General features: G+C 41.5%; 1 protein-coding gene across 4 annotated transcripts in view; it reads left to right on the forward strand.

The window, feature by feature from the left end:
- The window catches only part of MSRA (methionine sulfoxide reductase A), a 392996-nt gene that overhangs the window by 259599 nt on the left and 118748 nt on the right, over window positions 1-14649 (forward strand). For all 4 annotated transcript variants that reach the window (XM_060102637.1, XM_060102638.1, XM_060102636.1 and 1 more), the window contains one exon: window positions 665-769. In XM_060102637.1, the coding sequence (XP_059958620.1) occupies window positions 665-769 (105 nt within the window). The remainder of the gene's footprint in view (window positions 1-664; window positions 770-14649) is intronic.

The following is a 14649-nucleotide window of genomic DNA, read 5'->3' on the forward strand; positions in this document are numbered from 1 at the left end:
CTTTGAGAAGGGAGTGTGCTAACAGCGGGGGCTGCAGAGAGGCTTTTGCTACAGTAGTTGTTTACCACAGAGACGAATTAGGCTGAGAAAACACTTACCGTCCTGCTGGGTATGTGAACCTGACCCTCGCGTCTGTTAACAGCACAGCAAATATGTCTCTCTGTTAAAGAATATATCTAATGTGAATGAGTTATAAGCCTGTTTTTTTCTTGGGTTTCTCTACCTGGCACCATCTCCCTCTGTAGTGCAGCTGAGCTTACTATGTACAGAGAAGCGGGGGGTGATAAAAATAAATTGGCTTGTTCCCCTTGCAGAGTTTCAAATCTCTAGCACCGTGTCAGGTTGGATCCATAAGGTTTCATAAGAGTGAGATTAGAAAAATGAAAACCCGAGTTTATTTTCTCATGGAATTAGAACAAAATTAGAACACAATGAAGAGAAATCATCATCCTCAGGAAACTTGCTCGAGGACAACCGTGTGCTTTTATGGAAAAAGAACCAGCGACAGAGACTTAGGATGAAAGCATTAAAGTATGATTGTGCTCCCACCCTGCCTTCAGAGGGAAGAATTTCAGCCTTTGTCTAGTGGTTTTTTGGAAACAAATAACTTGTCATAAGTTGATGTTGTCAGTAAATTTGGGTTGTACGTTCTGTTTCTTTCAAGGAAGAACTGGCCACGCAGAAGTAGTCCGAGTGGTATACCAGCCAGAACGCATCAGCTTTGAGGAGCTGCTCAAGGTCTTCTGGGAGAATCACGACCCGACCCAAGGTAGATGAGTGAGCCAGTATTTAATTATCTTACTAATTACAGCTGGGATAATTAGTGTTTGAACTGCATGGAAGAGATGAACCTTGAAATCACACAGGAGCTCAAGAATATGATTGCAGACATTTATTGACGGAGACGGGGAGGGGCTGGGGAGAAAGAGGGCGAGAGAATAAAGGCACAGCCACCGTCTGCGCCCCTCCCCCCTTTACAGCTGTCAGGGGTGGGAAAATTCCCACAGAGAAAGACACCAGACAATAGAGATTCGTTCACCTTTGATTATTGCATTATTCCTCCTTAATGCGGTCTTTTGTCTACAAAATTAAAGTGTCTTTCTAGCAGCTCCAAAGTTTTCCTGATTTATGGTTCCTTTATTTCCCTGAATTTATTTAGCCTTTCTCATCTTTTGACATTATCAGCCTTTTTTTTTTTCTTTTAAATGTCTGTGGGTGATTTTTTAAAAAAAGAACATAAAGGTAAAATGCAGTATTCAGTGGTTCTACAATGCTTGGGTTATTTAAATATTTCATTTGTCTTCTTTGGAATTTATTATATGGAGATATTAATATATTTGGGCTGTAAACAATGGTGGTCAGGAATTTTATTTGAATGCACACACAAGCAAAAATCTCATGTTGGCAAATATCATTGTAATATTCAATAATGGAGTAATTTCCAGATTTCATCTTAACAGCCTTACAAGCACTGCTTTGCCAGTGTGATGATCTGATATCATGAGGCTTATGAACTGAAAAGTCCTGTATATCCGATGTGATTTTCATTTAGCAATCGGTCTATTTAACGGAAATACTTTCCCTTTGGTGTCAGATTTTGGGAGCGTGGGTACGCCATGTTGGCTATTTCCTGATGAATGGATGTGGTTTTCCAAATGTGCATTGTGCTTTGGGGTGGGACCTTACCAAGACCCCAGCAGCATAGGTTGGTGAGTCCTGAGTTCTGGTTCCACTTAATGCCAGGGTGGTTTGCCAGAGGGCAAAGGTCAGAGCTAAGGCAAGAACAGCAAAATGATCAACGAGCCAGGATCAGGCAGGTCCAGGGTCCACGTACATCCAGCAGGGTGGGTAAAGGCCGGGAAGGAGGCCAGGAGCAGGCTCTCCATGACAGTGAAGTCTGATTGACATGGGGGGATGAGTCCCTGGTGGGAGAGCAGTGAGGTGTGGGGCAGGGGAGGTACAGGACTGGTAGGGCAAGAGTACTATCATCGGAAGGTTCTGATGCCACCCCCGTTGGGGCTACTGGACTGTCACATCATATGAGAATGGCAAGCCTAATGGCTTAGACATGCATGGCTCAAAGGGAAACTGACTGGTGAGCATCATAAAGAAGTGACAGCCAGGAACGCATGCTGGGAAGCCTTTGGTCCAGATGGAGCAGCCATTCAGCCTCTTGGCTCTCAAAGCTGAGGGTCAGGCAGGATGCTGAGGGCTCCAAAGTTCTAAGTGGAGACACCTATCAGGAGCTCAGGCAAGCCTGAAGTCATGGAGGAGACAGGCTCCCTGCAGGCCCACAAGACTGGGTATGTGGCCTTGGCCTGGCCACCCGTAATGCCATGTCCCGATACAACCACCTTATGCTTGGCCCCCTCAAAATTTCAAAGAGGGTGAAGTCTGTCATCCACTTCTCTCTCCTTACTTCTCTAATGTCTTACCCATTTTATCACATCTTTACTAGCACACCTCAGTTATTAGGTCACTAGTTCTGGCCCCTGAATCTCAGGGGAATTCCACCTTCAAAAGAACTTTAGGAGAACCTCTTGTTCTCCCCATCCCATGGATCAGATTTGTCTCAACTTTGCCTCAGTCCTCTTTGAAATTCTTGGTTTACTATCTGTATTAATTTGCTAAGGCTGCCATCATAAAGTATCACAGACTGGGTGGCTTAAACAACAGAAATTAATTTTCTCACTGTCCTGGAGGCTAGGAGTCTGAGTTGAAGGCATTGGCTGGGTTGGTTTCATCTTGGCTTGTCGATGGCTGTCTTTTCCTCATACAGTCTTCCCTCTGTGTGTGTCTGTGTCCTGATTTCCTCTTTGTATAAAAACACCAGTCAAATTGGATTAGGGCCCACCCAAATTACTTCATTTAATCTTTTTTTTTTTTTTTTTTTTTTTTTGCGGTACGCGGGCCTCTCACTACTGTGGCCTCTCCCGTTGCGGAGCACAGGCTCCGGACGCGCAGGCTCAGCAGCCATGGCTCACAGGCCTAGCCGCTCTGCGGCATGTGGGATCTTCCCAGACCGGGTCACGAACCCGTGTCCCCTGCATCGGCAGGCGGACTCTCAACCACTGCGCCACCAGGGAAGCCCACTTCATTTCATCTTAATCTTTAAAGTCTCTATCTCCAAATGAAGTTATACTGTGAAGTATTGGAGGTTAGGGCTTCAACATGTGAAGTGTGGGGAGAGGTGGGACACACTTTAGCCCATAACACTGTCCAAGAATGTAACCGGTTGATGTACTGTTCTTCCAGAGGTATTTTTTTTTCCTAAGAAGGTGTTCATAGGCTCATAGACTGGAAGAGACTTTAGAGGTCATCTGGTTCAATTCTGTGAGCCAGAAGATGAAGTTGGTAATGATGGGATGATGGGGGTCACAGACAATGGGACTGGAATGTCGAGTGACCTATTCTTTACACTGATATTTTGGACAAATTATACACGTAGGAGGAGAGGTTTTCTACCCTTGTGTATATTTGTTTCTGCTTAGAGTAGTGCTTCATGTAATATATACAATCACACATATTAAATCACAAGATATCTGATCTTCCCGCATTATTATTAGAATTACTTTTTTAGATAGTTCAGTGTAATGGGCCATGGAAACAATCTTTTTCTGCCTTGTAGGGTTTCCTAGGACCCTTCTGGAAATAGGGCCAATGGAGTGATCATATGATCCAGTCCTGATCGATCAGTATCTTTTCCTGTTGTCAACAATGTTTGATCCAAAGAACAGGCATGTGACCCAAGCAGAACCAGCTAGAGTCCTTCCCTGGGACTGTCGTATGTTCTCAGTTTGTTGCAGCTGCCGGGGTGGGTGCTCTGTATGGGGAACGACGTGCCCACCAGAGAAGCGAGGGAGGAAGATGAGCAGAGACGCTGAGAGATGAGAGATGGGAGGAGAAAACTCTCAGGAGGCTCTGAGGCCCTGAGACTCCTCATTCCTGCAGCTCTTCCTTCAATTCTGAGAGCTCTCTTGTGAGCTCTTCAAGCTAGGAGAGCTACTAGGTATTCCCTTCCTTTTTTTAACTTGAGCTAGTTTGTTGGCTTTCTATTACTTCCAACAACAACAAAAACCCTAACTAATCCGCTTAACTCAATTTAAGCAATGAGCATTATGCTCGATCATTATATTCAGTAACTGTTAGTTAACCGTGTTCATCTGGCTCCATAAATCAGAAGTCTAAAGCCATTTGAATGGTTTTATCATTGACTCAGACACCGAGGGGCGGACACTAGAAATTGTTTCTTCAAGACCTGTTGGTGGTTTGATTGGAGGTTCCTTGGTAATTCAGAATTAGGATTTAGGATTTGGGACATGTGGCCTGAGAACATATCAGATGCCTTTTCAATATTTCGGAAGTATTGTGAAAGACAAGCATTCATTAGTGACATTTGTCTTCTGTCTGCTCTTTTTGCCAGGTATTCTGCTAAGCGGTGCTAGGTCACTAAGTGGTCTGCAATAAGCAGCAGTATCCAACATTTTGGTTAACACACAGGGAAGATACATTTCTATAGGAAGAAAATAGTTAAATCCCAATAAACTGAGATCAAATGAGCATTCACATGAATGTGTATAAGATCACAGACCAAAATGTTAACCTGAAATAATTAAAACAAGTATGGGTTAACCCTGGGAGATTAAAAGCAAAAATATAAGTTCAGAAGAAGTCTGATATCAATGGATTTAATATTTCCAGGGAACTCTGAAGGTCTACAACGTGTAATCATGTAATTTTTCTGAGGTAAGAATTTGAAGTCCACTTGCTAAAGGATGGGCATGCGGCAGGAGATAGCTGAGCTGCAGGTGAACTTAGCCATCTGAACACAACTTCTTAATTCTCCACCTGAAGTCACACGGTGACTCTTATCACATTTCACAGTGAAAAGTGGCCCAGAAAAGAAAAGCACCCAGTAGGGCAGGTGGGGGAAGTAGAGGCGTGTACGACTGATTACTCTTACTCAGAAAATGGACGTTTGTAAGGACAGAAGCATGTTGGCTTTGGAGGAGACTCGGGTCTGTGAAGCAATAGTCCGTTGTAGGTTCTTTTCAGAAACAAGAGTGAGTGATTCCTCCACTTGCTTGAAGAATGCTCTTACCTGTACCAGAATTACTTATCAACAAAAAGACGAAACTTAAGTAAAAGTTGAGATGACATTGATCTTTGATGTGATGATAGGCCCGCCCCGGACACACACGATTCTCAACAGCAATAGGCCTCAAGGGAAATGTATTTTAATTAGCATGTTGAAAGGCTTTACTGCCTTGTTTATAAAGTTACGAAGGATTTGCAGGGGCCACTAAACATCTTTAGTTATAATTTACTTCACTTTGTGGGAGAAGCAACATCCTTGAGTGGTATTAGCAAATGCGGGGTTCTTGCTAATGACAAGGGTCTACTATAGTAGAAAGAGCAAGAATTTAAGCTTAAGTTCTCTTTCAGTTAAATCAGATCTTCACGGTATAGACCAGACAGAGAACATCCTGCACGTGCTTCCCTGCTTCAGGGTACTAAAGCAGCTCCCACAGTATCTGTCCCAGTGGAAAGGAGGAGATCCCCGTGGTCCCCCATTTTGAAGGGAGCAGATCTGGTAAGAGCTATCGGAAGTGTGGGCGTTTAAAGATACAGGGAGCCCAAGACCCGTTATTCCACAGCCAACAGGCAGTGAGTCCTGAGAGTGCTGCTCAGTGGATTAGCTTCAGGTGAAGTTTACAGATGACTGGCCAGTCAATGGAATAGTCTTCTCTCTGAATGTACCACGAAACCTCTGCTTTTGCCGAAGCATTCAGATACCACTGTTTAAGCGAATGCATCCTGTTCTGGCTTTGTCTTACTCATGGGATGAATACAGGTCCTCCAGCCTCCTAAGGAAAGTGTGCACCCCTTCCTGACCGGGTGGTCCCCAAACTCCCCCGGTCTCCAGACAGCATGGCAGAGCCCCACATTTAGATTTGGGTTCTGGCACCAGAAGGACCTCTTCCCAAACTCAGAAGCTTGACCAAGATACTTACTCAGTCTGAAACTCTGTTTTCTCATCTACAAAAAAGGGATAGTAATATCTATCCTGCGCACTTCTTGGGCTCTCATAAGAATGAAATGAAATGATGTGAAAATCACTTGAAAATGTCAAGAACCATGCAAGTGGCCGCTTTGTCGTTGTGTTCTTCTCAACACAACAATACAGCTTCACCAGTCTTATTTAGTTATTTTTATATCCTTGACTTCTGTGGGAAAATATTTACCCTCTGCTTACTAAAGGGTGGGTTTTCTACCCACAAAGTTTCTTTTGTACTTCCTGCTAGTTGGAAAGATTTCAACACTGTTCATGTTCTCGTTCTATGATGAAACTGCTGGCGGTGATGGTGATGAGGTTGATGGGCAGAAACCTCCTCGCGTTTGCTGCTGACACAGTGCTCAGAAGAACCAGATAAGATCCCAGCGTCTCATGCTTGCTCTGTAGCCCTGTACCTAGCATGCTCTGTGCATGCATTCCATCGTTTCGGTCCTCCTGTTCCTGCCGGAGGAGGCAGGGCCCAGACCCTGTACCTTGAGCCAAGCCACAAGCGCACAAGTGCACAACGTGGAGACTCAGCTTTGCCTGACTGATCCCATAAACCTGACTCCTCGATTCCAACCTGTTTCACTCTCCTCGGTCCTGGGGAAAGGACAGCAGCACCGTTTATGAAGCACCCCTTACGGGCGAGTCTTAGTGGTAGATGCTCTATACCTATCATTTCATTTAACCCTTACCATAATCTTATGAATTGGGGTTCACTGTCTTCTGTCACTGTCACTTCTCTTCTATCTTAACAGAAGAGAAGCAATGAGCTCCAGAAGACTGACAGTCTTGCTTGATGTAGTTCACAATATTTGGACACAGCTCTGACTAAAGCCCAAATCTATTTTCTTTCCCCTACACCAGAGGGGTCCATGCTTCTTGACTAGGAGGACCTCTTCTAAAGATAAACATTTTTCAGGATGGCCCATGTGATATAGTTGTGCCCTTAGTAACCTTTTTAAAGCAAATATATGAAAATGCTACTGCAAATTTAATCACTTTAAACTGAATGCCTGTTTTATTAACTAGCACAATGTCACGTACCTCTGGAAAATGGAAATGCCCACATGCATAATGCATTCCACAGCCTCTAGGCCATGCCTGCTGCACAGTTGGAGTTGTGGACCTCTGGTAGTAACTCCCGCCTTCCCGGGGGCTGGGGCCACAGGTGGGGAACTGCTCCGGTTAGTGGTGGCCTTTCTGCGGAGGCCTTCTGGCTGAGACTGCAAGCTGACCCCAATATCAGTTTCCCTACTTCTGAAGGATTGGAATTTTAGCTGGATGTGCAACCACCAATAAAGACTAAATTTCCCAGACTCCTTATGACTAAGTATAGCCCCATGTCTGAATTCTGACTACCAGAGCATGAGTACCAGCGATGGTGTCAAATTCTGGGTTCGGCACACTTAGAGGAAAGGCCATTCTCCTCTTCTTTCTTCCTTCCCGCAAGTTACTTGTGGATGCAGTGATGAACCGTCTTAGACCACAGGGGTGGAGGCCTCACCCTTGTAACAGAGGAGCTACAAGATCGAAGGCTCCAGAGTCAGTATCCCAGGCTGGACTCTTTATGCAAGAACTTCTTTAAGTTATTGTTATTTTGGTTCATTTTAGGCCTTCTTTTCTTTTTCTTTCTTTTTTTTTCTTACAACAGCTGAACTAATCCTTACTAAAATTGCCTTCAACTGGAAGCTGGTGATGAACTCCCAGTCACTCCTCTGAAGATCTTAATTAAAATGCTTCCTTAATTAAAACAGCTTTAATCAAATCTGTTAAGAGTATGGACTCTGGGGTTAGAGGATATGGCTTTAACCAGGCCTGCCACGTACTAGCCATGTGGCCTGGGGAGGTTACGTCACTCACCGCCTCCTTTCTGTCTGTCTCTGCCTGACCGCTGGGTCGTGGCTCTCATTACTTTCATCTGGCTGCCACAATCGCCTCCTAACTGGCCTTGCCCCTTTCCCAATCCAGTACCCATAATGATCTGTCAAAAACACGAAACAAAAGTATGTCCCTCTGCTGCCTTTTCTTTGGGCTGATACACACTCAGCTTTGCCATGGCAGCCCGGCCTGGGATCAGCTGACTGGCGCCTCCTGTTCCGGCCTCAGGTCCTGCCCTCAGGCACTGCATGTCTGCGTCGTGGCCTGCATTCACCCCATTTCTGGAAGACACAGGCACTCCCTTGCTGGGCCCATACCTACGGCTCCATCTGCCCACAGCTGTTGGCGTGATCAGCTCCTTCCTTTCCTTCAGCTGAAAGAGTCACGTCCTCGGAGAGGTCTTTGCCGACCCGCCCCAACTAAAGGGGGCTCTCCAGCCCTCCTCCCGGCTTTTGCCATCACTGCTCTCTCTTTTCTTCCTAACGCTTATCACAGGGTGGACTGATTTGTCTGTTTATTGTTTATTAACTGTCTCCTCTTCTAGAAAGTAAACTTCATATGAAATATTTTTTCATTGAACAAATGAATGAATGAACCTCGGTTTTCCCATCTGTAAAACGGTTCCTCTCCCATCAGTGTCCGTCAAGATGTATGAAGGAATGTAGTCTGTTGTGCAGAGCCCAGTGCCGGGCACAGAATAAGCATGTCATCTGTAATAGCCACCATCCTCATCCTGCCCGTGTAAGAGCCATTTCACCAGCTCCCATTTGTTGGCCTTGCTCTCTCTTGAACCCCAGTATTTCTCCATTTCTTTCCCTCTCATTTTCCCCATCTTATGTTTTGAACACGCTTGATCATTTCCTATGCTTGGTTCATACCCTTCATCCTCAGTCAAGAGCTCAGCATCCCTTTCCCTCCCACATCCCCCCTCCCCCCTCCCACAGGGAGCTCCCGGTTGTCCTCAGAAGCTTCATCTGGCTGTCCCCATGGGCCACACTGTCTCTGGTGTTGGTTTCGTGGAGCCCTAGGACCACACACCCTGGCTTGCTGCCTCACCCTCAGAGCCAAAAGTAGGGGATTAATGTGGTTCCTCAGCCCGTGGTTGAGACTAGAGACCCCAAGGACTCTTCTCCATTCAGTGTCCGTGGACCGCACATCCCCCTCCCAGCACAGCCCCACACGCACTGTGCAGCATCGCTCGAGGTGCGTGGTTCCCCGAGAATCTGCGGTGGGGCTGGTCTGCTCCAACTTTAGCAGGTTTGCTTCATAGCTTCTTTCCAGGTGCACCATGGAGAAGCCAGTGCCTGGTGCTGTCTATCGGGGAGTATTAATTGAAGAGAGAAAAATCCTCTTTTCCTTCTGTTTCTCATCAAGTTGGCAATTAAGTGCTGGTGTTCGTATATTTGAACTGCCAAATTAATATCTGAACTTCGTTGTGCTGACCCTTTTAAGTTGGTCTTTTAAAATAAGTCACCAGTTTTGAAGGACTATCCTTTTTTTAGCCCACGTACAAGGAATCTATCATCTGCAAATAATTAGACAGTGGGAATTATATTGTATTGCTAATGAGCAGATGTGCATACTTATAGTGGAGGAACAGCTGCACACATACAAAATGCAAAAAAGACCCAAACCCAGCATTATGAATTCTGAAAGAGATTTCATTCTTTTAAGAATTTCAGAAACAGGAAAAAAAGAAACAAAGAATTTAACTGATATTTTTCTTTATTAATTGTTCTTTCAGTCATACTTTTCCTTGCGTAACATTATCATATATGTACACAGTATCTTTGCTATTTGCAAATGTGCTATTTGCACTTTCAAATCCCTCTCTCATATAATACTATAGAGCTTATATTTAACATTTTTCCTCTGCCTTTCTAGTGCTTTAAGGGCTTGGTGCCTCCAGACTCAATGACAGACTCCTACTGGGTATTTACTCTGGGCTGGGCATGATGCTAGGTTCTTCTGTGCATGTGATCCCATTTGATCCTTAAAGTAACCTGTGAGTAGGTGGTCTTAAACCCATTTTACAGATGAACAGACAGGCCCAGAGAGGTGAAGTGATTTTCCATGAGCCAGTTAGTACTTTATTGTCAGAGCTGGGATTTGGACCTAAAAGTTCAATTTCAAACCTTGTGTTATTTCCATTGTACGGTACATGGTCCTACACTGTTACAAGATGCTATCAGCCAACAGAAAACACAACCACACCGTAACTGGAAACAGCAGCACATTATCCAATGAAGAGTATCTGTCCTAACAAGCTCCTTGTAATACATATTACAATTTTATAAACTGCTAAGGATTTTCAAGATTAAGAAGTTCAAATAGGCTTTTTTTAGGCTATAAATCAAAATTTATTTGTAATGGATAGTGTGGTAGCAGAGGTTAGGAATGCTAATATCTTTTGGCATCCTAAACCAAGGGCAGGTATCCAAGAATTTCTTTTGAAAGATGTGATTAGGGCCAGTAAGTTCAAACAGGCTTTTGAAAACTTTCAGCCAGGAAGAATTCCACATATTTGAGATAGGAGAGTTTAGGTCATTTAAACTTTGCTGATCAATTCCTGAAATAATATAAAATCAATAAGAAGAAATGAAGTCAGAAGAATTACATTACTTCACATAAAAGAGTATTAAATTAGATAAGAGAAAAAAAATCAGAGCTGATAACATTGGCAGGAACTAGAATTTCCAGGTTCTTAAATGGCAGGCTAGGCTATTCAGATCAACTTCTCATCAAAAGCAACTCAAAATGTTGGATAAGACATAAAAACATATTAAAAGCATCACATCAAAATGCCAACAAAATGATTAGGAATTACCATGTAAAATTGAAGGGAACACAGGAATCCAGACTGGTAAGCAGGGGACTAAAACACCTTTGCTCTAGGGAATTTGCCAATTCCAGAAGAGTTTAGTCTTAAGGACCTTATTAAGGATATAGAGACTGTGACCAATGCAATTAAAGCACTCAATCTAATGAACATATATAAAACACTGTACCCTACACCTTCTTAATCACACATGGAAATGTACTAAGCCATAGAGTCTCAATATGTTGTAGAGGGACTAAAATCATAGAGATTATGTTTCTCTTATCATAATGTGATTATGCTGGAAATCAATAGCAAAAAGATATGTAGAAAATCCTTTTATGTTAGAATAGAAGAAATTTTCTGATTATCTTATGGATCAAAGATAAGCCATAATGGAAATCAGAAAATATTATGAACTGACTGGTAATTAAAATACTACACTTCAAAACTTATAGGGCATGGCTAAAGCCGTTCTTAGAAGGAAATACAGAGCCTTAAATTCTTACATTAGAGGTGGTGAAAGACATAGTTCAGCATTCATCTCAAGAACTTAGAAAGTCAACAACAACATAAACCAAACAATGAAGAAGAAAGAAATAATGAAGAACAGAAGTAAATGGAATAGGAAATAAAAAAGTAGTAGAGAGGATTAAGGAAGCCAGAAATTGATATTTCAAAATGGCTAATAAAATTGATAAAACATTGGTTAGTTGATCAAGGCAAAAATGAGGTCACAATACCCATTATTGGGAAGAAAAAATGGGATATCACTGCAGATAGGCAACTTTATGTCAATACATTTGAAAAGTTAGATAATTAGTCAAGACAGAGTCCTTTAAAATATAACGAAACTGGGAATTCCCTGGCAGTCCAAAGCACCGGGTGGGACTCAGTGCTTTCACTGCCGTGGCCTGTGTTCAATTCCTGGTTGGGGAACTAAGATCCTGCAAGCTGTGTGGCATGGCCAAAAACAAAACAAAACTGAATAGACCTATAATCATTAAGAAATTGAATCAGTATTTTAAAAGCTTCTCATAAAAATAACTCAGCTGCAGTTTTTTTGTTGTGTTATTTTTGTGGATCTTTAAAGCTGATTCTGATGTTTTTTTGGAAAGGCAAAAGTTTAAGAAAAGCAGAGACACTCTTGCATAAGAACAAGAGGATGGGAGGACTTGTTCTTCCAGATATCAAGATTTATTATAAAGCACAGGGCCTCCCTGGTGGCGCAAGTGGTTGAGAGTCCGCCTGCCGATGCAGGGGATACGGGTTCATGCCCCGGTCTGGGAGGATCCCATATGCCGCGGAGCGGCTGGGCCCGTGAGCCATGGCCGCTGAGCCTGCGCGTCCGGAGCCTGTGCTCTGCAACGGGGGAGGCCACAACAGTAAGAGGCCCGCATACCGCAAAAAAAAAAAATAATAAAAAAAAAATAAAGCACATACTACCCAAAGCAATCTACAGATTAAATGCAATCCCTATCAAAATACCTATGATATTTTTCACAGATCTAGAACAAATAATCTTAAAATTTATATGGAAGCACAAAAGACCCCAAATTGCCAGAGCAAGCAATCTGGAGAAAAAAGAACAAACCTGGAGGTATTGTGGTCCCTGACTTCAGACTATAATACAAAACTACAGGAATCAAAGCAGCATGGTGCTGGCACAAAAATAGACACATGGATAAATGGAACAGGATAGAGAGCCCAGAATAAACCCACGCACCTATGGTCAATTAAGCTGTGACAAAGGAGGCAAGAATGTAGAATGGAGAAAAGACAGTCTTCAGTAAGTGATGCTGGGAACACTGGACAGCTACATGTGGAACAATGAGATTAGAACACTCCCTAACACCACATACAAAAAAAAAAAACTCAAAATGGATTAAAGACCTAAATGTAAGACCTGAAACCATATAATTCCTAGAAGAGAGCATAGGCAGAACACTCTTTGACATAAATTGTAGCAATTTTTTTGATCTGTCTCCTAAGGCAAAAGAAATAAAAGCAAAAATAAACAAATGGAACCTAATTAAACTTAAAAGCTTTTACACAGTAGAAGAAACCATTGACAGAATGAAAAGACAACCTACTGAATGGGAGAAAATATTTGCAAATGATGTGACTGATAAGGGCTTAATATCTAAAATATATAAACAGCTCATACAACTCAATATTGATAAACAAACAATCCAATTAAAAAATAAGCAGAAGACCTGAATAGACATTTTTCGAAAGAAGGTATACAGGTAGCTAACAGGCACATGAAAGATACACAACATTGCTAATTGTTAGAGAAATGCAAATCAAAACTGCCGTGAGGTGCCACCTCACACCTGTCAGAATGACTAACATCAAAAAGTCTACACATAAATGTTGGCTAGGATGTGGAGAAAAGGGAACCCTTGTACACTGTTGGTGGGAATGTAAATTGGTGCAGCCACTATGGAAAACAGTATGGAAGTTCCTCAAAAAACTAAAAATAGAACTACCATATGATCCAGCAATTCCACTCTTGTATGTATATCTGACAAAAATGAAAACACTAACTCAAAAATACATGCACCCCAGTGTTCATAGCAGCATTATTTACAATAGCTAAGATACAGAAGCAACCCATGTCCATCAACAGATGAATGGATAGAGAAGTTGTGGTATATATATATGTATATATATATATACAATGGAATATTACTCAGCCATAAAAATGATATTCTTCCATTTGCAACAATATGGATGGACCTAGAGGACAAATACTCCATGTTTTCACCTGTGTGTGGAACCTAAAAAATAACACAAACAAATGTATATAACAAAACAAAAACAGACTCACAGATACAGAGAACAAACTAGTGCTTACCAGTGGGGAGAGGGGAGGAGGGGAGCAAGATAGGGATATGGGATTGAGAGTATAAACTATTATGTATAAAATTAATAAGCAACAAGGATATATTGTACAGCACAGGGCAATATAGTAATTATTTGGTAATTTTATTTTTTTTAACTTTGGAAAGTTGATATTTAATTTTAAAAAATTTTTTATTAAAGTATAGTTGATTTACAAAGTTGTGTTAGTTTCAGGTGTACAGCAAAGTGATTCAGTTATACATATACATATATCCACTCTTTTAAAGATTCTTTTCCCTATAGGTCACTACAGAGAATTGAGTAGAGTTCCCTGAGCTATACAATAGGTCTTTATTAGTTATATATTTTATATATAGTAGTTTAAGTGAAGTATAGTCTATAAAAATATTGAATCACTATGCTGTACACCTGAAATTAATATAATATTATAAATCAACTGTTATTCAATAAAAATAAGTTTAAAAAGAGAATCTAAAATATTGTAAGAAGAGTGAAAAAAAAAAGTAAATTCCAAGTAGATTACAGACCTAAATGTGAAAACAAATCTACAAGACTTCAAGTAGATAATATCATTATGATCTTGGGTTTGAGAAGCATTTCTTAATCAAGATACATAAAACACTAACCATAAGGGAAACTATTTGATAAATTTAATGATATTAAAATCACAACTTTGGTTCATCAAAAAAATCATAAAGAAAATGTAAGGATAGGAAGATTATATTTGCCAAAGTATTAATATCCAAGATATATAAAAAGTAGATTTTAAAATTATCTCCAGTAGATTTTAAAAAATGCAGACCACTGAATAGAAAAATGGACAAAGGACTTATAATGGTGAGGAAACATGAAATGATAATCTATGCCATTATTAATCAAGGAAATGCAAATTAAGATCAAGTGAGATTTCATTACACACCAAGCATACCGACAAAAAGTGAAAAGTCTGACATTAACAGACTTTAATGAATTGGCAAACATTTAGAGCTCTGACAACTCTCATGAATTGATATGGGTTTATAAA

Source organism: Mesoplodon densirostris, chromosome 6, assembly GCF_025265405.1.
Source record: "Mesoplodon densirostris isolate mMesDen1 chromosome 6, mMesDen1 primary haplotype, whole genome shotgun sequence".
NCBI lineage: Eukaryota > Metazoa > Chordata > Mammalia > Artiodactyla > Ziphiidae > Mesoplodon > Mesoplodon densirostris.